At 38.1% G+C, this 26,858-nt stretch overlaps 1 protein-coding gene across 5 annotated transcripts in view; it reads right to left on the bottom strand.

The window, feature by feature from the left end:
* The window catches only part of LOC149069409 (protein DOP1A), a 727,510-nt gene that overhangs the window by 160,783 nt on the left and 539,869 nt on the right, over nucleotides 1–26,858 (bottom strand). For all 5 annotated transcript variants that reach the window (XM_089250153.1, XM_089250154.1, XM_089250152.1 and 2 more), the window contains exons 26-27: nucleotides 25,047–25,183; nucleotides 12,624–12,676 (exon numbers count right to left, since the gene is read on the bottom strand). In XM_089250153.1, the coding sequence (XP_089106279.1) occupies nucleotides 12,624–12,676; nucleotides 25,047–25,183 (190 nt within the window). The remainder of the gene's footprint in view (nucleotides 1–12,623; nucleotides 12,677–25,046; nucleotides 25,184–26,858) is intronic.

The raw sequence follows: 26,858 nt of genomic DNA, 5'->3' as shown, positions 1-26,858 counted from the left end.
AACGAATAAGAATTACCAGCATATACTAACTGTTCTAGATGCGTTCATGAAATTCACCTGGTTGTATCCGGTTAAGTCTACGTCAGCAGAGAACGCCTTAGAGAAGTTGAAGCTTCAGCATAAGACTTTTGGGAGTCCGTACTGGAGTATAACTAACAGAAGCTCAGCATTCGCTTCGAAAGCTTTCAGTGATTATTGTGCTGAAGAGGGCATCATGCATTTGCAGATTGCCACAGGTGTTCCTCGTGGGAACGGACAGGTCTAAAGAATCCACCGTACTCAAATACCAGTCCTAACCAAGTTGACTCTCAACGATGCAACAAAGTGGTTCAAGCACGTCGATAAGTTGCAGAGGGTCTTGAACAGCACGACTAGTCGAAGTACGAAATACACGCCATTTGAACTTTTAACTGGTGTGAAAATTAGAAATAAACAAGACGTACTAAGAGATCTCCTCGTGGAAGAGGCTGTAGATGAATTCCACGATCAAAGAAATGTCATTAGAGAAGAGGTGAAGAAGAATATCCACAAGATTCAGTCTGAAAATAGGCGTACTTACAACAAAAAGAGAAAAAAGGCACCCAAATACCAAGTTGGTGACCTGGTGGATATACAAAGGACTCAGTTCTGCCCCGGACTGAAGTTCAGACCCAAATTTTTTGGTCCATATGAAGTAACAAAAGTGAATGCTAAGGACAGATATGAGGTCAAGAAAGTCGGAAATCATTCAGGTCCTATCACCACCACTACTACCGCAGCTGATCTCATGAAACGTTATTAGAAATGTATACGAATATAATGATCTGAATTTTTATGCTGATACAAATTTTATGTTCCGAATTTTAATGCTTATACGAATATTGTTGCTCATGCAAAATGTCACTGAGGTCAGTGGCAGGATGGCCGAGCTGTAGGATTTTTATTTTCAGTACTTTTTGTTGTCAGTAGATAGTGCTGCGGCATGCAAGTGAATGAGTAATATTGCAAAGATCAGTGGTGGCAACAGTGAGTTTGCCGGGAGAAGTCGGCGGGAAAGACCACGTTTTTTTTGTCGTGTCTGTGTATGATCGTCCTGTATGTTTTGTGCACGTAATAAATGTTTCAAAAATAGAGGCTGTGTGTTTTTCTCTGTGAAGAGCCCACATATATAGAGTACATGTCTGCTCCCCCCCCCCCAGAAAAAGTTGAAATGACGGCCCTGTCTCCGCTCCAAACCTCAAAGACCTTATTTCTCACATAAATCCAACTACACTGGTGAAATAAATTAAGAGAATTTGCATATTTTATCGAATTTCATGAAAACAACTGAACTGAATGTAAAAACCACTGCTTCTAGACAAAAATGCAAATCTTGTTTTTTCGTTGTCGATAGAAAGGAAATTAGCCAATGAGCTTGATGCTCAAAAAGTAATTGAGAATTTTTCAAAGATGAAAAAAAGGCGGAAAGGCGGAAGTTCTGATTATGAATTTTGCTCTTGCAAAAATTCACCTCAAAACTCAGTGAGGAAGTGGATGATACAGGTTTTAATTGAACTTTTTCAGCTTTACTTATGAGTGCAAAACTGTTGCATAAACATCCCATGATAAAAACAATATTACATAGTTCTAGAAACCTATAAATATATTTTTTTCACTGTCACGACAAGTTCAATTTTTTTAGGGATTTTCGTTCCGCATATCTTATAGTTTACACTAAACGACTAAACTATTATTTAAATTTTTATTTTCAGTTTAAAAAGTTGTATGAAAAATAAACACTAAAACAAAATGTAAAGAAATGAAGTTTTTATTGAAATTTAAACAAGTTTCTTTGTATACTTAATTTTTTTTAATTGCGCCCAAATGAGGAACAGAATAAGGCGTCTTAGTATATTTTGCTCCCACACTGACAAAAACCTGGCTACGCCACTGGTTATTACATACACTTCTCGAATCACATAGGGGCTATGCTACACTGGTGAAATAAATTAAGAGAATTTACATATTTTATCAAATTTCATGAAAAGAACTGAACTGAATGTAATACCACTGCTTCTAGACAAAAATGCAAATCTTTTTTCTGTCAAATACGTAAGCGTACACGTGTGTGTAGGCGGAGCAGTCGAGAAACAGGCTTTATAAGCGCGTGTAAGTTAAGACGCATTTCGTTCGCTAGCACACCTCGGCAAATTTCTTGGGTGTTATTTTGCAGCAATCAGTTAATTTCAAATTGTAACAGTAAAAATGAGTAACCACCAATGTTTAGATGATGGAATGAGGTGGCGAATTGTGGGGAGGCTAGAAGCGGGCCAATCTCAAGTCCAGATTTGTAGAGAGTTCAATTTAACGCCCAGCGTCGTGTGTAACTTATAGAAACAGTTCCAGGATACCGGATCCATCGAGAGAAAGCCTGGACAAGGTCGTCCAAGAGCCACGACGGCCAGAGAAGATCGCCATTTGTCGATCATAGCGAGGATGCAGCGTCGATTATAGCGAGTAACACGATTGCTACAGCTTCTCAGCTCTCTCGTAACTTGAATGCAGCCACAGGAACCCGTGTATCAAGAGTGACTGTTTCCAAAAGACTTCATGAGAGAGGGTTGTTTGCAAGAAGACCTGCTGTTTGCGTACCGCTAACTTCTACGGACATGAGAATCCGTTTATCATGGTGCAGAGAGCATAGAGATTGGAGTATGGATCAATGGGCGACCGTTCTCTTCACTGATGAGTCCCGGTTCAGCCTAAGCACCGATTCTCGCAGTATGTTCATATGGAGAGAACCAGGGACCCGCTACCTACCCTTCAATGTCTGTGAAATCGACCATTATGGCGGGGGAGGTTTAATGGTCTAGGCAGGCATCATGTTGGATGGGCGCACACCTCTCCATGTCTCCGAAAGAGGCACTGTGACTGGTGTGAGGTATAGGGATGCGGTCTTGGAGCCCTATGTTCGTCTTTTCAGGGGTGCAGTTGGCCCTGAGTTCATTTTAATGGACGATAACGCGAGGCCACGTAGAACTCTTCTGCTCGACGATTTTCTAGAGAGTGAGGATATTCGCCGGATGGATTGGCCAGCCAGATCTCCAGACCTTAACCCTATAGAGCATGTCTCGGACGCTCTGGGGAGGGCAATTGCAACTTGCAACCCCCCCTCCGGGAACCATCCAGGGAATGAAAACAGCGCTGCGGAACGAGTGGGACCAATTGCCACAGGAAATGATATACTGCCTTATTTTAAGTCACTGCCTTATTTGAAATCACGCTGCAAGACCTGTATATCTGTAAGAGGGGACCATACCCCTTATTAACCAATTTTTTTGTTTATTCTGCAACCGCTGTTTCATACCTTCAGACTCCAACGACTGTTATGCACGATCATGCGTGTCACGGTCGCATGATCGCATTACACACACACAATTATTGAATGGTTATTTGTTTTGGATTGTATCAATGTATGTACATATCAAATTTCATTAAAATCGGTACAGTAGTTCTAGAGATAATCGACCAAGTCTACAAATTCTCTTAATTTCTTACACCAGTGTACCTAACCCACTCGTTGCCTACCTATCTTAAAATAAATCCCTTAAAATTTTGAAATTTCCGCCGCCCCAAAACCGCCAGTACCTCTTCACTCAAAACTTCCAACTCAGAAAACTACCAACTCAGACCTAACTTCTCCCCTCGGTGTTGCCTCCAAATTTAACCAGGCCTTCTCTTCTGTTTTTTCCTTCGATCCCACACCTCCCAATAAGTCTTTTCTGATTCACTTCACAACTCCAGTCCCATCTATTTTTCTAAAGCGGGTCATTCCATTTCAAATCACCTGGCAAAATGCCAAAATGACACCCATAGTCTCAGATTTCAATGATTTTTTTTTATTTGTTGCATTTACCATCCTTATTAACCGTGTGAAATATTATTTGCATATCTCTAAAACTTTTTGAGAAAAAAAATGTTGAAATTTATCAAAAACTGATGCAGATGACTTTTCTGAGGCTCAATTTTTAAGCGGCATTGTTTGAGAAAATAAATCATAACTTTTTCTATTTTCAATATATTCAAGTCAAATTTTCACTAAAGTGTTCACAGAAACAGAATATGAATAAAAATAATTCATACACTTATATTTGAAATTTACATGCAAAAAAATTATGTAAACTTTGTTTTTGTGGAATTTTTCGTTAGAAACAATACAATTTTTCAAACGTATTTTTAGACCAGAGGCACAGCAGTTACCAAAACAACTTTTATTTTAAATTTCTCCTAAATATATGAAGTAAAATGCTGGAGGAAAAAAATAATTGTTTTTTGATCGTTAATATGTTTATTCTGGCTTGCAACACAAAATTCATCGAAATAAGACTGGATCGTTCCGATTTCAAATCATTCAACTAGATACTGAAATGCAACCCATCATCCCAGATTCCAATTATTATTTTTTATTTATTGCTTCTACCATGCTTGTTGACCATGCAAAGTTTCATGTACATATCTCTAAAACTTTTTGAGAAAAAAAATGTTTTCTAACCTCACGAATGACGTCTCTTAGGCTAACCCCATTCAAGCAATATTATTTGTGAAAATATATCATAACTTTGCAGATTTTCAATATATTCAAATGAAATTTCCACTAAAATGCTCACAAAAAAAATGTAGACTATGACTAGGAAAGAAAATTTAAAGCTTTGCATTAATATATTGGATAGCTAAAAAATTGTTGAAATTTAATTTTTGATTCCTTTTATAATAAAAACACAATGGCTCACCTTTGCTTTTTCATTTACAAAAGCTCTCCTGCTTTTCTCACGGCATATTCAGTGACATTGAACTCCCATTTCTTAAAGCAGGGGCCAGAGTTAAAATTTGCACTTGTTGTGATGGGTAAATTGAGTCCTATTTCTAATTAACTTTATCAAAATATTCATATTTGCTTTCTGTTTAATATCTTCATTATGGTAAGTGTGCTTTGAGATTAATTTTCTGGTAATTCTTCAAAAATTTTACAAACATTTGATTTTAAAGTGTTGTAAGCAGATTCAACTTTTCTTTTGGCATTGTTTGACTTGCACTGTGGAGCTACCCTATGAAGTTTAATTGTTGACTCTATGTTCTGTAGAGATGAATTTATTTCTTCAAGTGCTTCTTAAGTTTACTATCCTTAAACCTTTTATTGTTTTCTTATGACATTTTAAAGGATTAAAGCATGCTTTCGGATATATTTCATACTTTGAGAAAAAAAGCTCTATGATGCTTAAACACACAGTAGATAAATGTTCAGAACTTGCTCCACTCCTCAATATTGATGTCTGATGGGTCCAATGATGTAATGGGTAAGATTTTACACTTTTGCATAACACTTTTTATGACAGTCAGATCCAGTTTTTTTTCCAACACTATAAATTTCAAGTGTCTTTTCTGACATTACTTTGAATTCCAAAATGATGATATAAAATATTTAGATCAAATGGAAATTGTGTTATTGTTGTATTTTTAAGAAATAGTGGAGCCGAAAACGGAATTGTATTGATCAGCCTATTGTAGGAAATTAGAATATTTTAATGTGACAAAAATAAGTATTAGATAGCATGATTAAATGTGGTTATACGGAGCGGCAAAAACATCGTGGCCCGGGAAGCAGAAAAGGGAAAAAGGTAAACAACAGAAGGAGGACGGCATTGACCACAGTTTTTAGTTCGTAGTAGTTGTAGTTTTCACAACATTCCTCCCCTCACAATGGAATGAATCTCTCGACCGGTGTTCTCTTACGAGTCGACCTACGAAGAACAGAAGAGGGTTGACTCGAAATCGGTGCAGAGCATTCAGGATGTCCAACTGAAGTATTGGCAGTAACCGCAGAACCACCATCAGCAGGTTTGGGAGCAGTCAAGCACCTTGAATCGTTAGTAGAAGGAGGCAGCAATATTTGATAGTCCATACAGCACTCAGAAGATGGCATTGTAGGATGTTTCTCTGAAGAATGATCTTTTCTCATTTGGTTCTGATGACGTTTCCATTTCCCACGATTCGTCTGAACCAAATACATCATTTTGCCAAGATGTTTGAGAACTTTGGCATTAACCCACTTAGGACCATTCGAATAGTTCTTACAAAAAACTCTGCTGCTAATACTGAACTTGTGGGTAGTACTGTCTTGTGAAAATGTAATGTTTTTATCCTTTGGAGGGAATAAGAGGGAGAGCAGATTTCTAGGCTGTCTGCCATGCAAGAGTTCTGCAGGAGACTTATCACAACCAGGTTTCGGTGTTATCCTGTATGTTATCAGAAGCTTTTGGAGTGCTTCTGACTTGTGGTCTCCTCCCCACACAGCTTTTTTCATAGCTTCTTTAAATGTCCTGACGAAACGTTCTGCTTCGCCATTAGAGGCGGGATGAAATGGAGCAGTAGTAAGATGCTCGATACCATTCAATTTGCAAAAGTCCTCAAACACTTTGCTAGTAAATTGTGTACCATTGTCTGACACAAGTGTGATCGGTAAACCTTCAATGATAAATACTTTCTTTAGAGCTTCAATAGTCGCTTCTGAAGCAGTAGATTTCATCTCGATCACGTAAGGAAATTTTGAATATGCATCAACAATGATAAGCCACATGGAATTTTGGAAGGGACCCGCAAAGTCTATATGAATTCTGTGCCAAGGATCCTCTGGTTTTGGCCAGTCCTGGAACATTGCTTTTGGACAAGCTTTCTCACGTTGACATGATTGACATTGGTTTGCGGCATTTTCAATCTGCTGCTCGATCTGTGGAAACCAGCAATATCTTCGAGCCATCTGTTTCATTCGAACCATTCCCCAATGACCAATGTGAAGAGTCTTGAGAACTGAACTTTGCAAAGTCTTTGGAATGATTACACGGAGACATTCAGTTTGGAGTAGCAAGATACCTCGGTTGACAGAGAGTGAATTTTTTCTTAGAAAGTATGGTTTTACATCCTCATTGTTCTCCGGCAAGTCTTTCGGCCAACCATTCTGAATATAATGGAGAACTTTTTTCAAAGTTTTGTCCTTAGCAGTTGCTTCTTGAATTTCTTTGTAGTCAACTGGATAATGAGATATGTATTCATCCACCTGTACATCAATATTATGGCATGCATTCTCTGATTTGTCAAATTCTACATCTGAACCAACTGGAAGTCTTGAAAGGGCATCAGCATTTCCATGCTGCATTGTTGGTCTATATTTGATATCGTACATATATCCCATAAGAATAATTGCCCAACGTTGAAGTCTCTGAGCAGTCATTACGGGAAGTTGCTTGTTGGGATGGAATATGGATACCAGGGGTTGGTGATCCGTGAGGAGTTCGAATTTTCTGCCATACAAATACTGATGAAATTTTTTCACACCATAAATAATGGATAAAGCCTCTTTTTCAATTTGACTGTAGGCTTTTTGTGTATCAGTCAATGTCTTGGAAGCAAAAGCAATCGGTTTTTCTGAACCATCGGAATATCTGTGAGAAATCACAGCACCTATGCCATAAGATGATGCATCAGTTGCCAAAATCAGTGGAAATTCTGAGTTGTAATGCACTAGTCTGGTAGCTTTAACAATGTTTTCTTTCAATTTCTGGAATGCTTCCTCTTGTTCTTGCTTCCACTTGAATTTGACATTTTTTCTTCGCAGTTTGTTCAAAGGACCTGCCAGCTGAGAAAAACCAGGAATGAACTTGTTATAGTAGTTGATTTTTCCAATAAATGAATGCAGTTCCTGGATATTTTTAGGTTTGGGTAAGTCTTTCACTGCTGCAATATTAGAATCTGATGGTCGCACCCCATCTGCATTGACTATGTACCCCAAGTACTCAACTTCGGACTGGAATAATTTGCATTTTGGCTTGCTACAGCGAAGACCATTGCTTTCTAGTCGATGGAAGAGTTCATCGAGAGCTTTGCAGTGTTCCTTGTCATTAGGAGCTGTGACAATAATGTCATCCAGGTAATTAGCACAACCAGGAATACCAGCTATGAGCTGCTCAAGGAAGCACTGGAATATGGCTGGTGCACTAGCCACTCCGAAAGGAAGTCTTTGGCACTCGAACAATCCATAGGGTGTATTAACAACTAACAGTCTCTTTGAATCGTCATCCAACTCAAGTTGAAGATAGGCATCGGAAAGATCTATCTTGGAAAACCTTTGCCCATTTTTGAGTTTCTGGAATAATTCTTCAGGTCTTGGAATAGGGTACTGATTTACATCAATTTGAGAGTTCACTGCAACTTTGTAGTCACCGCAAATGCGAATAGAACCATTCGGTTTATTTACAACAACTATAGGAGCTGCCCATTGACTTGTAGTACATGGTTTCCAAATGCCTGCAGAAGTGAGACGATCAATTTCTGCTTTGACAGCAATCTCCTGAGAAAATGGAATGGGACGTGCTTTGCAGAACTTCGGTCGAGCATTTGGCTTCAGAAAAACACTAGCCTTGTAAGAATTACACTTCCCAAGTTCATCTCGAAATACATTTTCATGCCTCTGGAAAACTTGTGCAGACAATTTTTCATGAAGAGTAGTTGTTGCCAATGTAATCACTCGCTGAACAGAGTCATCAATGTGAAAATCAAACGCTTTGAACCAGTCTAGTCCAAAAATGTTACATCCTTCTGCAGTATCCGTAACAAGAAGAGGAAGGTCCATGATTTTACCCTTATATTTTACTGTGACCAGAATTTTTCCTTTTAGCGGAACTTCAACACAGCCATATCCTTTCAGCTTTGTAGTAGATGGACTGCACGGTGGTGACCCAAGAGCTTTGTATCCACTGGTCCCAACTAAGGAACATGAAGCACCCGTATCTAATTGAAAAGGCATCTCTTGGTTATTAACCATCAATGAAATGAGTAATTTGTTATCTGTACAGTCCACGCCAGCATTCACAGTTTCTGTAATCTGAAAAGAGGTATTAGCGCGCTGATGTTTCTGATTTGGAGAATTTTTCTTTGCATTAGATTTTTTTCTTGAATAGCAAACGGCAGAAATATGGCCTACTTTTTTGCAAAAATTACAAGTGGCCTCACGAAATTTACACTCGGACCTCAGGTGTCTGCCGCCACAGCCATAACAGGTACCAGGTACATCACCAGGTTTTTTCGAAGACTGAATTTCACTTCTCTTGGAATTCTTCGACCGCGACTTTGAGTATGAATTTTTCATTTGCAGAACTTCACACTGCGGAAGATTATTGAAAGTTGATGGACCATCAGGATTCTCTTTCAGAGTCCGCACGGTGCGCTGGGTAGCTTCAAAAGCTTCCGCAATTTTGAGGACATCTTCAAGACTGGGGTTCGTATGCTGGAGAGCCGCAGAGCGAACTTGGTCGTGAGGAGTATGAAGAACTATGGCATCACGAATTAGAGAGTCCACAAAAGATTGGGAACATCCATCACGACTACATACAAATCTACAGTCCCTTGCAATTCCTCGTAAGTCAGCGACCCATTCCGCGTACGTCTGACCTGATTGCATATGACATCTGAGAAATTCACATCTAGCAGCAAGCACATGGGTTTTAGATTCGAAATAAGAAGTAAGTTTCCGTACAATGTCCGCATACGAACGAGTTGCGACATCGGCTTCCGCGAACAGTTTCTGAAGTAATTCAAAAGTTTCAACACCGACCCATGACAAGAAATATGCACGTTTCTGCTCGTCTTTGGTGACTCCGTGGGCTTCGAAATGTTGATTCAGGCAGCACAGGTACGTGCTCCAACGGTCGTGGATCCTATCGAAATGACGAAATGCAGAGACGCTTACCTTCGGTGATCCGGCTCGTCGTCCAAGAATTTGCTCCAGCAGTGCCTGTTGGTTTCGTTGCTGAGCTGCCAACAAATTTTCCATCCATTGCTGCTGTTGAAGTAGCACCTGATGAATATCCGCGGCACTGGGATTAGTTTTCGCCATCGTTCGGAAAAAGATACCAACATTCAAACTTTCCTCGTCGCCATATCTGTTGTATTTTTAAGAAATAGTGGAGCCGAAAACGGAATTGTATTGATCAGCCTATTGTAGGAAATTAGAATATTTTAATGTGAAAAAAATAAGTATTAGATAGCATGATTAAATGTGGTTATACGGAGCGGCAAAAACATCGTGGCCCGGGAAGCAGAAAAGGGAAAAAGGTAAACAACAGAAGGAGGACGGCATTGACCACAGTTTTTAGTTCGTAGTAGTTGTAGTTTTCACAACAGTTATCATAAGAAAAATTTGCTAACCCTGGAGTAGGCTACTTTATGGAGCACATTCTCTGTCTTCAGCAAGCTCATAATTGAGACTTGCATCATTTGATGGGGGGGGGGGCAGTTTAGTTCTAACACTTTTGTTTTAGTTTTCACAATGAAGCAGCAGCAGTGACTTTGGCTGGGATGAAAGTCAGGAGCCTGAATTGAAGGGGATCAGAGAGCAACTTCTGAATACAGATGTTCTCCTACATATTCTGTTCTTGGCTGACTTCCTCCAATCAATTATAAACAGATTTAGCTTGTGGCTTCAGGGCTCTACAATCATGTTTAGCTCTATTAATGCAAAGGTTCTAGATGTTTGTCAGAAAACTGAAGTGCTTGCAAAAAGATTTACATTCAGGAGAACACTTCAAGCAGTGTAAAGATCTGTTGTGCTTCTCCCAAGAATGCACTGAACTCAGTAGGAAAAAACGAAGCAAGAAAAAGTATGGAATGAGTGCAGACCGCATAATCCAGAAACTTAAGGAAAACTTTGTTCACAATTTTATTTGTGATTTTCAGGAAGAAATGTCGGCTGCATTTGGTGTGAAAAACAAAATATTAAATGCCTTTGATATATTTCACACAATGAATTTAGATTTAAAGACAGTGGAGACTCCATAAGTACCTGCCTGTATATATTGTCATTTCATGGTGGAAAGCAGCAAAATTAATTTCAGGGGACTGTGAAAATGTCACAACTCATACTGAATGCATCTGAAGGTATGATGGAAAACAATGGGTTCGATAAAGAGTTCTTTTGCAAAATTGTCTTTTGAGACACAAAAGAATAATAAAGCAAGTGTTTCCTCAAAGAAGAAAAGAAATACGAGGCCAAAAAAACTCTGGAGGAAACCATTTCTCCAAATGATGTTTTAAAAATTCTGGAGAATGATGCAAACATCTGGACTGCTTATCCTAATTTAATGAGGTTATTATCACTATGCACTATCATACCTCCATTAACAGCATCTGTCGAAAGACATTTCTCAAATGAACCTTGTGTGCACTGATTAAAGATCAAAATTGTCACTAACCCTTCTCGACAGACATCTTCAGATCATACTGAATGGACCCAACAATCTTACAGATAGCGAATGCAGACGTGCCAACTTTTGAAATCCAGAGATTCTCCTGAGGGGGGGTACCCCTTCCTCGACTCGATCAAAAAAAAAAAAAATCATAAAAATTTTTGTCTAATTTTTTTTTTTTTAAATAAATTAAGAAAAAGTTACATTCCCCCCCCCTCCCCGCCAAGGCACGTTCTGCATTGCCCTGAGAAGAATATAATTCTATGTCATTCTTTCCATGCAGAATAGAGAAATGACATCTACATACTGTTCATAAAGTATGCGTTTCCTTTCGTGGATGCTATCAGTGATTTATAATCTTGGTTATATGAATTCTTAAAAGCTTTATATTTAGCTGTATATAGCTTAAAGTTTTATATTTTCTTTCTGAAGATGTTTAATCGGAAGAAACGATTTAAAAAATTCAAATTACAAAGCTGCAGACGAAAAAACTTGTTTACTGCGCGGCTGTTAATGGAATACAATAACGATTATACAGGAATTTCGGCAACGAAGGTCATGCCCTGATAAATGATTGCAGATAAATGCTACAAAAACAAAGTCGCGTCTTTGCCAGTTGCTTAAATGCGGTCACAAAGACCTTTTTTTACGGCTGCTCGATGAAAATGACTACGGCTGTCCTCTACGGGTGTTTTCCCTAACGACGACGGTAATTATTGACGCCACGACAACGTGAAATCTAATTTTCTGCCAAAGTCCGGAGAAATTATAGCAAATCTAGAGAGCGGGAGGAAGGATGAAAAATCCGGAGTCTCCCGCCTAAATCGAGAGATTTAGCGGGTCTTGAAAGGCATTCGCAGGTCTGCAAATGCCTTTCAACCATTGATATTTTCAAATCAACTGGAAATAGACGTATAAGGATATGATTGTTGGTATGTTTTTATATTTTTCAGTAAACTTAGCAATTCTCACATATAAACTTGAAACTCAATTTGATTTCAAATTAACATAAAACAATGATTTTTTTTATTTAGTTATACTTTTTTTTTAAATTTTATATTTATTAATAATACTAATGAATTTAATTAGTATTACTTTTACTGTTATTTTGAACGTTTTCACCCATGTATTTTTAGGTTAGGAAAGCATTTGTTTTTATCTTTTTAACTTGCAGTGAGGAGCACAGCCCTCGTCTGCAAAAATTGCAGTGAGGTTTTATCAAAGCTGAGACTGGCTAAAGTTGGTTTCCAACTTCAGCTGACCACCACTGCACCATGGGGGATAGGGGTTAGTAAGAAACACAAGTTGGTGTACCACTTACTAAAATGCCAGGCAGTAAGAAGAAAAACTAATTGAAAGGCAACAGCTTACCTAACTTGAGCGCTTTCGGACAGGTCATACTCCATCATCATGAACACATGCACCTGAAAATAGTGAAAACATGGATGAAAAAAGCTATCAAAAAATAAATTGCAGTGAGCTTGGTCAATTGAAATTTTTATGCACCTTTAAGAACCCTGCCTATAAAATTCAAAATTGAAATTTAAAATCAAGTTATTACAATTATCTGTTTAAGATCCAGTTTTTTTTATGAATGATTTAGGATATTATCAAGGGAAAAATAAGATGAGATTTAAGATTTTTTGTAAGATCCACAATAAGGATAGTTCAGATAAATCTTAAAAGTAATGACTTTCCTTCAACTAAGGTGTTAAAAAACAAATCCAATTATAAGTTTAAAAATTCTGGCATTTATTTCAGCACACAGCAGGGCAGGCTTTTTGAAAAACATAAGCACGATCCACTTTAATTAACAGTTGGAGGCACACATTTATATATTTACTAATAAATCAATCTATAAATTCCCTTCTGATTCATTTTACATCTCGTTAAAAAAATTCTTAGCACTTTCAATCTTTTGATCAAATTTAAAGCAAATTAGTTCTCTCTCTCTCAGACACTCAAGAACTAGATACTTTCTCAAACGGGCAAGCACACATTTTGGCACACCCATGTAAGTAGAAAGTATAAAGGGTGAATTTGGTGCCCTCTCTAGTCCAGAGCCTGGGACACTAGACCTGCCTGTCCCCCCCCCCCCCAAGTTGCGGCCCTGCATCTATCCTCCAAATTGGTAACGCATGTATTTGAATTTTAATGTATACATATTTGTGTTGTAGGTTTGTGTGATCGCAGTTGAAATCGTTAAAAGTTTTTTTTTCAAAGGAATAGCCAACTCAAAATTTGAAAACCTAAAATCACATTCTTAGTCGATTACCATTGCGCAATCGTGGGTTCCAAACTCAGATTTTCACCAAAAGAAAAATTTGGGGGTTATAAGGGGACTCTTCCCTTCCCTTCCCCCTCCCAAAGATCAAAAATTAAAATTATTTTTGCACAGAACTAAAAAATAATGGAGTATAACAATTTCTTTTATACTATCTGTTAATTTAAAATTGTTTTCATGCGTTAGTGACCCAAACTTATTATTAAAAATTCAAAATTTAAATCTCTCCCTAGCACTTATCGCAGCATCCTTTCGTCCTTGAGACATGACACAGTTTTCAACACCCTTGTGTCGGGATATATTTCAGGGCGATGGGTTGGGTTTTCTTTCCATCACTGCCGATCCGTACTGTGGATTTATTTTTTGTTTATCAGGATTGGATCCATTAAAAGTGTATATATTTTTGGGGGTGTAGATATTAAGAGTAACATAAAGTGTATTTTTGATGGGTTATATTTTTATCCTGGGTTACCTAGTGGCTAGGGTGACCCGGGAAGGGGGTGTGGGGCTCAGGTTACCTGGTGGCTAGGGTGACCCAAGGGACCGGGAGGTCCGGTGGAACAGATTTCTGTGAGGTGGAATTGCCTCAGTTCCACGCGGGGCTCAGAATTTTTATGCATTTAGAAGTCTAGTCGGTCAGGATCCTGGATGTACTTCGTAAATATAGGTGTAGATTTCGTGCGGGATAATGATTATTTTTTTCAAGTGTATTTAATATAATTGTATTTCATGTAATTGATGGATTTTGGGGGAATGTAACGGTACGAACCCGCGGCGAGTAGAGAGGAACCACCTCATTTAAAAATAAGTGCTTTAAAATAATTTTGTTAATTGTGTTCACTTGCAAAATATTGCAAGTCAGGTGATTGGTGCCAGTCCAAGGTCATTGTCGATCCGGAGCAATCGGTAAACATCGCTCCCGAGGCTCTCAACTGACTGTGGTGAAATGACGTAATTCCTACTACCGCTGCATCGTGATTCCGTTGATCGGGAAAATCTGGAATGGCGATGCGGTCGATGGCGATTGGTTGCTGCTTCAGTATAAAAGGCAGTGATGGTGTCGTCTCTATGCACTTGTATTCTCACTTCACTCGTATCCAATCGTACTTCGCCACTCGTTGGTTAAGGTGACATAGCTTGGAATGCCTCTGTAAATCCTCCATGTTCCTGAACTCTTACTAGGCCGCTTCTCGTGTAAGACCTGCCGAGGTAAAAGAACGGACGAGTTGACTTCAACATCCAGCTGTGAGATGGACTTACTTCTGGTGAATGGAGATGTGGACCGACGGCTTGGTGATATTAACTTCGACAAAATTTGTAAAATATTCTGAATCAAATTCTTCTATCTGAATTAAATTTAAATTGAAGTTCTAATGATGTGACAAAGTAAATGTCACATAATACTTGAATGACCCCTAACATAAAGATACACCAAAGTTATTTTCTGAAGGTTAAAAAAAAAGTGGGTTCAGCTAGGGGCTGATTGGCTGGCTCGTCTTTCCTGTAAAACCAGATGTGGTTCGGGCTCTGTCACTTAAAGCTGGGTTTTCCTAGAAACCGGTATTCTGTGCCACGAGCAACGTGAATCACCTAGCGCGACACACAGTCTATTCATCAATGAGAAAAGCAATACGACTGTTTTCCTGCAGAGTGCAGTACGGCTGATGTCAGCGCTTACGTCGGGCGTGATTGGCGGACTGCTTCTGGAAGAGTTATGCGTCGTGTGCCACGCGTTTCATCGCTCGCTTCATTTCCGTGTTGTGTGTCCTACCTTCAAACCAGAGCATGCATCCTAATTTACGGCAACCGATCTGCAAAACAGATTTGCTTTCCCCACTGGACTTCAGTTTTTAGCACTTAAAGGCACAGCCGCGAAAAGATTCGCCTGTCGTCATCCCGTACTCAAGTGAAACTGAATTTTTTCTCTCTTCTTTTTTCGCAGCGAGTTGTGATATGAGTAAAACACATAAAACCAGTCAAAAAACTGCGAAAAGCAGTGACATTTTGCGGTTTCTAAGAATTTTCGTAGTGAGATATTGGCTGTAAACAAAAGAATGGGGGGGGGATAAAATAGGAATAGGGGAGAATTGTTGTAAAAAAGGATGATTGAGGCGAAAGTAGAAAAATAGGAAAAATATGAGCACTGCGAGGACTGCACTCAGTATACTGCGTAATATAGGTGGTTCGATACACTGTTTCGCCGCATGAGCCATACGAGGAAAAAAAACTCCCAGCGGTGTTTAGCTTTTTCGCACCGCTGGGCGTGGGGGAATTTTCGGCTACTGGTTCCGCGGAGTGATGTCGTTCAACAAACTATCAATTTTCAATGCTGACCAGTTTGCGTCATAGGCAATGAACGAATGAACGCCATATATTAGGATGGAGGTATGTTTTAAAAGCAATTGAGCCCCCCCCCCTCCATGCCATCTCATCTGTTATCTTACATAGTCATAGGCAGGAAAACGTAGAAATTAGCGATTCGGTAAAAAATCATATTTTTAGAAGCAAAAGCTTATAGTTGTATTAATTTGCTAAAATGACTAAATACAAAAAAAATCGTAAGGGTTGGCATGTATGCACAACCATTGGATGTTCCAATCCCATCCCGTGATTTCACATTTCCTATTACAAAGGAGGGTGTTTTTTCGCTTTTCTCCGTCTTTATATTTCGGGGAGGCTTTCTCTTATTTTTCTAGGCAATGCCCATCACTATGGGAATCTCTATTCTAAAAAAGAAAGATCATCCCTTCAGAGAAAAAAAGTAAGGACTTTTTAAGTAGTTTGTAAGAATGTGCGAACCCTGATATACATATACAACGCCACAACAGGCAAAATGCCCAACGAGGTAGCTGATAAAAAAGATGCCCATAAAAATATGGATGTCATATATTTCAAAAATACAGCAACCCAATTAAAAATGCAATTAACACAAATTATAAACAATATATACACATGATAAAATATTATACAACGCCCATAAAGAATACTTATGGTTGTCTTATTTTAAGAATGGATAGCTTCTCGATTTACCCCAACATGTTTATCGTATTTCTTTTTAAATGTGTCAATTGTGTTACAATTGGATAACATCCTGTTCAGAGTTCAGCCAGGTATTGCGGAAAAGCAAGCAAATGTGACAAAGTTTTGGATGTTTCGAGTGGGTAAAGGCCATATGTTCACAGGAAACGATTCTTAAAATATTCACGGAACCTGAAAATGCCATGTCAGATTTAATGAGCTATGCAGACTCTATGCCCAAACCTTCGGGATCTTGAGAGTGCCCACCAATATGACACCAAATGAGAACATAATGAATGTAGTTCAGGGGTGGGGGGCTTATTCGGATCAACATCAGATGGACGTCTTTGTGGTAGTGAAATATAGTGCCTGGATATATTCTGGATAATGGGAATCGATGGTGATAAATTAATTACCAGTATTGTAAAAGAACAAAAACTTTGGAGATTGTCATACGCAATTTGGTAGAAAAACCGTGTAAAAGATTCAACCACTAGTTCAAGTGAGCAATCAACCTGCTTTCTTGGTGGAATGATGACTTCCTTGTTTCTCATCAGGTTATTTCAAAACTTTTTTTTCATCCATTTTCTACTTCAAAATATTCACTGCAGATAATTTATTTTTCGGCATTTTTGTATGGAAATAAAAGTTCTGTATTTATCAACTTATTCTTCAGATTCTACATTAGCCATGTTTTCATTAATTCTGGATTTGTTTCTTTCGCTAATGCTGAAATTCTTTTATTAATGATGAAATTATTTCTTTCATTGATTCTGGAATTATTTCTTTCATTGATTCTGGAATTATCTTTCATTAATTATGGAATTATATCATTGATGCTAAAATTATTTCTTTCATTTATTGTTTTAAAAAACTCCTTTAAAAACTATGGATGCCAAAAGAAAATAACAGAGATTGTGCTGAAAGAGACATTCAACTCGTCATGTGATCTTCCGAGGAATGATGCAGACCATTGGCGGCAGGCCCATAGCCAGAAATTTTGTTTCGGGGGGACCAAAGTGATAAAACAATAGATTTGGCCATCTTTTTCTCTTTTTTTTGATTATTTTTCTAACATTTCACGGTTCCATATGCACACAGAATAAAAAGGAAAACACATTCCAACATGGGTTTTTGGCAAAGCATGAAGCAAACTGAACCATTTCGTGTCGACAAAAATGTGTTACATAATCGCCCTACGGGTTTGTGTTTTCCTACAGTGGAACATCAGCTCACGGCGGCTATATTGCCTACGGCCCCGGCATCAGCTCATGTCATCTGCATGCTCTGGTTTAAAGGGAAGTGAAAGAAAACAACAAAAATTAAGAGAAGATCATGAAACGTGTGACGCACGATGCACTTGACTCCTCCAGAAGCAGTTGGCCAATCACGTACGATGTAAAAAACTGGCATGAGGCTTGTTACACCCTGTAGGAAAACAGTTGAACCTGTTACTTTATTAGTAAGTGGTGGACAGCACTGGGCCATTGACTTTGCACACGGCACAGAAAACTTGATCCTAGGAAAACCCAGCTGAAGAATAATGGGAGAAACATGATTTCAATCATTAAATTTAATTATCCAGGGTTACTGGCTGCTAAAGCTTTTTCCCTGTGCTTTGCACTTTTTTTAAGGACGTTATTTACAGTGTAAAAAAAAAAACAAGGTGGTGAAAATTATTTCGGAAAACACTGGTTTTTTTTTTTAAGCACTCTTGTGGATTTTCAAGGACCGTACAAATCCTGCATATCTGGGGCAAGTTGGCATAGTTGAAACAATTTGCAGACGTGCCAACTTTTGAAATCCAGAAATTCTCCCGAGGGTAGTAACCCCCCCACCCCGGCACTCATAGACTTGATCAAAAGAAAAAAGCAGGTTCTGCATTGCCCTGAGAAGAATATAATTTCATGTCAGTCTTTCCATGCACAATAAAGAAATCACATCTACATACTGTTCATAAAGTATAAGTGTTTCCTTCCGTGGATGCTATCAGTGATTGATAATTTTGGGTATATATGAATTCTTAAAAGCTTTATATTCAGCTGTATATAGCTTAAAGTTTTATATTTTCTTTCTAAAGATGTTTAATCGGAAGAAACGATTTAAAAAAATTCAAATTACAAAGCTGCGGACGAAAAAACATTTTACAGCACGGCTGTTAATGGAATACAATAACGATTATACAGGAATTTCGGCAACCAGGGTCATGCCCCTGATAAATGATTGCCGATAAATGCTACGAAAACGAAGTCGTGTCTTTGCCAGTTGCTTAAATGCGATCACAGAGACTTTTTTACGGCTGTGCTCGATGGAAATGATTACGGCTGTCCTCTATGGGTGTTTTCCCTATCAGTGACGGTAATCATTGACGCCACGACAACGTGAAAGCTTGCGTAAAATCTAATTTTCTGCCAAAATCCGGAGAAATTTTAACAAATCTGGAGAACTGAAGAAAGGATGAAAAATCCGGAGTCTCCCGTGTAAATCGGGAGAGTTGGCAGGTCTGAATTTGGGTTTTATTGAGCATACAATTTGAAGCGAAATTTCCATCACTAATACAGCCAAGGAATACAGCTATTCACAGCATCAGTCACATTTTGATGTAAATATTACAGGAAAGAATATTATTACAATCTATAGACGATAGATGGTGCGATTTGTTCGATGGCTCTCGGAAATATCAAAATCTGTTGATACCAGTTTCAATATTGCACAAAAGCATGCGATTGGCCCGTAAAGAAATCGCCCTGAACATCCTGCGACCGTTACCGAGGAGAGCACAGGATACTCGCCATCGCTGATGAGAGAGGACCTTCGCTAGCCACGTTTGTTTTTTTTTGGCGACTGATAGATGCTGCTCTTCCACCGGAAGAATACGTCCAGGGACTCCAGGAGTGCTTCGAGGACATGCATAGAATCGCCAGACACCGGATCAACGTAGACTCCAAAACGATGAAGAACGGCTACGATGCGAGGGCCACGTCTCATGACTTCAAGGAAGGGGGTCTTGCCTGGCTCTGGAACCCGAAACACCAGAAAGGACTGTGCCTAAAACTTCAGACATCATGGGAAGGACCTACAGAATCGTGAAGAGACTGAACAACGTCGTAGCTCGGATTCAGAAAACAACATCCTCGAAGTGCAAGGTGGTCCACTTTAACAGACTGGCCTCTTACCGCAGTGACAACTTGCAGATTTAAGGACTAAATTGTTGGGACCAACAATTCTATGAAAGGGGGCAATATTACAATCTATTGACAATAGATGGCACAATTTTTTTAATGGCTCTCAGAAATATCAAAATCTGTTGATACTGATTGCGCAATTGCATGCAATTGTCAAAGAACTGGTGGAGAGGTGGACAGAAGCTTCCAGAAGGTTACGGCCATCCAAACAGTGGCGCCACAAATCTGGTACTATGAAATAGAAATTTCAGGAAAATGCTCTTTTTCTCAAAGTTTTGACCGAAGCTATAAGTATGAGGCAATCGCATGAGGGAGGCTAGATTCCAGATTAGAGAGATTCAATGAAAAGTCAGTTGTGATTGAACTTTGCGAGAAAGTTGCTAGCTCTCTGATTAGCTTGTAAATACATGTAAATTACTGTTCTGTAAATAAATCTGTGTTTGATCGTCGAACCACTTCTTGTTTTGCAATATCTCGAAGTCTTGTGAAAAATTATCCGGAACAATACAAAAACTAACAACTATGAAAACTAAGCCTTGGTCACCTCTTACAAATTCAATGATTATGAGAATTCTAACAAACAGATTCAGCAATAACACAGATGGAAAGAGATAGTTTCGTAATCCCAGAAATGTATCAGCAACAACCTGATCACTTACATTACAGAATTCCAATATTTTATCACAATCAAGAGACAACCAGGATGTGACAGTCACAGACCAACTTGGTATCCAGCTTTGAACGTCAACATAGACCACCATTATATTATGCTTGCAAGTTTATGCCTCAGATTAACTATTTAATTAAGTATGGAAGAACTACTGCATTGGAGCAACTAATTTTAATTACAGTAGTCAAAACCATCTAGCTGTGTTTACATATTGAATCAATTTCCTATTGTCAGTCATGGCCCCCACATGAAGGGGGGGGGGCCGACAGGGCTCCAGCCCTGGGGCCTGGGAGTCAGGAGGGCCCGTGGGAAGATCTTTTTGATTTTTTTTCTTTCAGATATATCCCATACGAAAATAGACTGGACTCTTTAATATCAATCATATCAATTTGTACTCGAATGGACGAATGGATGAACTGCGTACCTTCTATTCTCATTGAAATTCTTTTTAACTATACACATGTACAAGTAAACGAAAAAAACCCCGGAAACCAAGAGAAGAACATTGTACAAGGTCCCCCCCCCCCCCCGGCTCTCATGGCAGTCGTTCTCCTAGGAAGGAAGAAAAGACATTGTGATGGTCATGGATACTGAGACATCAAGGACACCAGCATTTTGTGTGTCCTCAGGGCCATAGTCACTAGAATAAGGGAGGCCACTAGAATAATCCTTATCTAGTCGTCGAGCGTGTGTAGGGACCTACAGGGCTACCGCACGACCCCTGCTGTTTCAGTTCATAGAAGGCCATAATGTCTCGATAGAATGAAAATTGGAGTAAACAGACGTCGTATTCCACATAGTGAAATTGCCTCGGGGTGCCGATAAAGCACATAAACCCTCCCCCCCAACATCCTGGAACAGGGGCCCGTAGGCTGTGCTCTTCAGCGGACCCCCTCTATAGCGAACTAATAGTGTGGAAAAAAGACAAAAAATGACAAGGATGGTCATGGCCCCAGGCCTGAAGCTCCGCCAGCCCTACTCTCGTGGGCGGGTTACGATACTGAGACAGCTTTGCTGCAAGCTTTTGTATACAGTGGATCCCGCATTACTTTTTCCTCCTTGGGTCCTGCGACTCGCTGGTGCAAACTCATATTACTGATACTCATCGAGATTTCTCATTTAAAGCGTTTTCCCGCAAAAAGTATTGTACGAAATGGTTGTAATGACGTGTGTACTGAATCACGTGATTTCGCTCACGGCCCCTCTAATAATCCCCTCCCTCTCCCAGTCCGAACAAATCAAGGGGTTTTTACCTTGCTTCTGAAAAAAAAGGCTACATTCCGCATCAGCCTTTTTTATTCGCTGTACTGTCTTGAGAACACATCTCCCCTCAAAACTTCTATTCACAGACGATATTGTTGAACAGAAAAATATTTATGGTTCGCGTCTGCAAAAATACAGTTGTTCGAAATCTTTTAGTAAAATAGTTGAACGAGTTTGCGTACATAAAGGATTAATTTTTTTCCCACGTGGATGAATCGTACGGTTCTAGCCCAAAAGAATGGTAAGCAAAACTAAAAATTTGAATTTTTGTTAAATTTTTATTTTGAGCATTAAGAGTTAACTATAATGAATCTATGTCAGGAGAGTCCCTGCATCGAGGCCAGTTGCGATGTTTGTTGAATTGTGTTTCGTAAAGTTTGAAAACGATTATTTTTAATAGGGTATATCTACAAATTACAGAGTAACCTCGTTCATACGTCACTCAGTTATACAACTTTCATGTTTATACGACGTTTAACTTGGGTAGCAATTGGTAACAATACATTTTAAACAACAATACAACAAATGCATTTTAATGTTAAAATATTTCATTCATTTATTTAATGTAAAACCTCAATTATTCGACGTTTTCACTCTGACTAAAACTCGGAAACTTTTGAAAAAAGAAAAACGTAATTTATATCCATCAAATGGGCACAAAGTTTTTGTATGCAGTGAAAAAGCGTTGCTGCAACAGTTCTAGCATATTGTCACCGCAAAAGACATAAATTTTAGGGTGATTGCTGACATACACGAAAATTGCCAGTGAGATGGCTGATGACCATTCAGAGTGGACACTTAGGTGATTTGTTTATTGCCGGCGGGTGTTTACTAGGGGGCCTCCCCCCTGGCTTTTGAAAATACACTAAAAATGGTATATATATATATATATACATATATATATACAAATATATATATATACATACATTGAGTACATGTGTTTTGACCCCCCCCCCTGGAAAAAGTTTAAATAACGGCCCTGCTTGCAAACCAGTTGAATATGTTCGTTTAAATTTTTTGAAACGATTATAAAGTAGAGAAACAACCAAAGAGCAAGCTCCGGATTGAAAATCATCTACTGCCAAAAAAAAAAAAAGTCCAAGATGGGGAAATTTAAGAAGATTTTGTTGCAATTTTGTACTCAATGTCGTGTCCCAAAGGTAATGTTGTGCCAAATTTTATTTCTTTAAATGATTTGAAATGTGATTTAATTTCCTCTCAAGTATGAAATATTTCTTTAGAACAGATGTGGAATGCAATTAAACAGATAAAATTTTATAACATTTTATATGTATGAGGGGAGGATAATTTTTTAAAAAGGCTGTTATATTCACTTCGACTTATACATAAAATGTTTTATAAAAGGTTTTGACTCGGCCTCTTGAACGTCGTATAAACGACTGTAACAGAATTGTAAAGTTGCTCAGTTGAATAGATGAAGTGAACATAAATATTTGTTTTATTTCAGTTCTCACACACAATTTTTAAGGCCGGTGCTTCAACCAAGGCCAATGAAAATAGTTTTCAGTATTATTACTTCAACTCTTTAATTCACTAAATTTATTTATTCTTTTTGCACGCCTGTAGGGAATCGCCTGGCATAACGGAATCACTTTGTTTTATCAAAAAAATCATTGCATGAAATAACTTCACGTTAGAGCAGAGCATCTCAAACTTTTTCCACCTGAGGCGCCCTTTCCCCCTATTCAATGCTTATCCGCGAGCTCCAGAGCCAAACAAAGAATATTTTCGAAAACCTCACACCATGACAAAGGTTGGAGGCGCACAGTTTGAGAACCCGTGCGTTATAGGAATAATCTTTGATGTTCTAAATTGAAGTTAAACGTTTGGATAGAAATTTTGTTTTGTGCAAAACACGTTTCAAACTGGTTCGTCATGTGTAAAGATTCCACAGTAGTTTCATTTGGTGTAGTATGAGTATACTTTCTTGCTTGGTGAACAACGAAACTATAGAGATGTGGTGGATATCTTATCTGAGAGAAACTAAGGAGAAATTTGATACTGTGCATATATCTATATATATAAAATTGATTTTCTGTCTGTCTGTGCGTGTATGTTCTCTATACAAATTTACAATTTTTGATCAATCGTCGCCAAATTTTGCATATATACCAAATGGTACCCGACTTGAACGATAGGCTACTTTAAAATTTCGTCAGAGAAGGGCAAATGCCCCAAACGGGCAAAAAACGTAGGGCAACAATGGTTTCTGGGCCTCAACAATCCCTTTCGGAATGTTTACTTTGATTACCGTGGTTCCCTAGTGGTTCCCTAGTAATGCTTTTTACACGTGCCTTTACAATGGCTTGTCACTTCTTTAATCCTGCCAGTATTATATATTTATTCCTTTGTAATGGTTTGTCACTTTTCCAATCCTCCCAATAAATGAAGAAAACATGGGCAGCGCCGGGTATTGTAGCTAGTATTATCCATGATAAAACTGCAGTGAAATCTCGATATAACGATATTCTGCGGACGAAGAAAAATACCATAATAGAGGTATTATCGTTAATCGAGAGACTTTGACATTGAACACTAGCCATCAGAAATACTGAAGAACATTAGCGAAAAATTCTGGCCTGGGGGCCCGGCACTAGCATGTGGGGGCCATGTTGTCAGTTGCTAGGTCATGTTCATGTCTATTCAATATAATGTTTATACTTCCTGTTTGTTTTATTGTGTTTCTTTACATGATGACAGCCTATGTTTTCAACAAGCCCTACTCTCAGATAGAACATTTCTGCAACTACATTATTCTTGCACTTCAAACCTCATCAGTGTGTGGATATTTATTCTGTCTTTTATGCGATACCATGCTCCTCCACAACATGACAATGCTATGAAGCGTACATAGTACAAAATAACTGCTCAATCTAGTCAAAAGCTGTTCAGCTTAGCCTTTGTCATAGAGCTTCTTACTATTCTACTTCATATATTGGCAGCACTCAGAAAAAAATCAAATCACAGTCGAATCCTGTATTAACGAATACTGGTGTAGCGAAATTTTTGTTTTAACGAACATCTTTTCTAATCCTCCAAGATAAGTTTACATAGGAACAATGCCAAGACCTGGAATTCCTTTATAACAAAATTTTGTTTTAACGAAGTGATTTCTGGGGTCTCTTGGAGTTCGCTATAACAGGATTTGACTGTATAATGAACATGTGAAAAAAACTTTTGGTTCAAATAAGTAAACCAAGTCAGCTACAGCTATGAATGTGGTGTCTAGGTATGGGAGAAAGCTGCTTATTTTGTTTCAGTACGGAATATGAACCTGTCATGATCAGAGATTTTTTGTTTTAAAAAATCCATAGTTAATTTCAATCAATAAGAACCATAAGAAAAGCATTTACCATCTCAGAGAAAATAATTGGCCACAATGAAGTTATATGTTGTGCTGACATACGCAAAAGTAAAACTCTAAAACATAAGAATACTTGTGCACTAACTGGAGGAACATAAGCCAGCTTCAATGATTCAGTCAGTCGTTCTGAAAAAATAATGAAATAATAATGAAAAGCACTTTCTAAAAATTTTGCAAAAGCATAACTCTACTATTTTCTAAAAATATCCAAACACATACATTAAAATCTCACCAAGATACTGACTAAAAAATAGAAAACCACATATACACAAATAAAAATTTCAACGGTGGAAATTCCATGCTTTCGAATGCTTATTCATTAGTAAAAAATATTGTCATATAAACATTCACTTTCATAAGCATAACATTCAGATTATTTTCATTTCAGTATTTACTGAATAAAATTGCTTCATAATGGGGGGGGGGGCGGAAGGAAGAGAGAGAAAAAGAATCTTATCAGAAGAAATTTACTCACCAACTAAAGTGCACACCGATAACAAAACAAAAGCAACAATAAACATACCGTGCATTAAAATAACCTTGGCCTATTACTAGCAATAAACATAACCTTACCCTCCCCCCTCAGAAATCAAATGTGATCGAACAAGGCAAACCTGACTTATTCTGCCAAATGAAAGGGCGTGACAGACAAGTCCTAAGTGGAACATGAAACACCCTATCCACCGTCCTATCTCAAGCCGTTTCAAGTTATAATGTATAGTCCTTAACTGAAAAAAATGTATCAAGTGGAGAAACTTTAATTTTTGAAGTTTCTGCAAGACCTACACACAAACTAAACACATATTTATAAAGAACAGACAAAATCATATGAGGTGACATCATTTTCATTAGAATATCTGTGTATAATGGCAAGATTCAAATGCTGAAAGATTGACAAAATTCAAAATCAGATTATCGCCAAAATTTTTAATTGCAAATTCCACAAATACTATTCCAAACTTTGTTCCTTCTAATTTTGGTTCATATGTAAACAAAAGCATGTGTGCGATACTCAAAATGATTGGTTGAAAAACATTTCATTTTTCTCAACAGTACAACGCCGCCAAAATAGTCCTTTATCATTTGTCCCTTAATCCTATAAAATACCTCACTTTTATTTTTTTTAAATATTTATTCAGTATTATTTCAAAGTTGAGAAACTGAATTTTCTGGATGTTACGCAGAAAATAATATTTGGAAAGAAAAGTGATTTGTCCCCTCCGGGAATCAAACCCGGTTCCCCTAGCACTTAAACACTGAGTGGGGACACGGAGGAGACTTGGAATTTTGTCATCAATTCTGGAAATATTTCTTTCATTAATTCTAGAATTATCTGCATTATTAATTGTAGAATTATTTTTTTCATTACTTCTGGAATAATTGCTTTACTCAATTCTGGATTTGTTTCTTTCGCAAATGCTGAAATTCTTTTTTTTATTGATTCTGGAATTATCTTGTAATTCTGAAATTACTTTCATCAATGCTGAAAAAAAAAAATCTCTTTTTATATAGTTTTATTTTTCCTAAATACTTTCTAAATTCTACAATTTTTTTTTCATTAATTCCGGAATTCTCTCTTATATTAATTCTGGAATTATATCACAGATGCTGCAATTGTTTCTTTTATTTATTGTTTTAAACGACTATGGATGCCATAAGAAAGTAACAGAGATCCCACCGACATTAAATGCATCACATGATCTTCCGAGGAATAATGTGGACTGATGACATCATACCAGGGCCGGACGGGGCTAACGAGAAAGAGAGGGCTATGGTACTCGAAAGTCACGTGACCAACTGG

Source organism: Pholcus phalangioides, unplaced genomic scaffold (genome assembly GCF_987345545.1).
Source record: "Pholcus phalangioides strain wild (caught in Gottingen) unplaced genomic scaffold, Ppha-v1.0 ptg000022l_1, whole genome shotgun sequence".
Taxonomy (NCBI): domain Eukaryota; kingdom Metazoa; phylum Arthropoda; class Arachnida; order Araneae; family Pholcidae; genus Pholcus; species Pholcus phalangioides.
The sequence above is the reverse complement of the archived record's forward strand: the minus strand, read 5'-3'. Positions and strand labels throughout refer to the sequence as shown.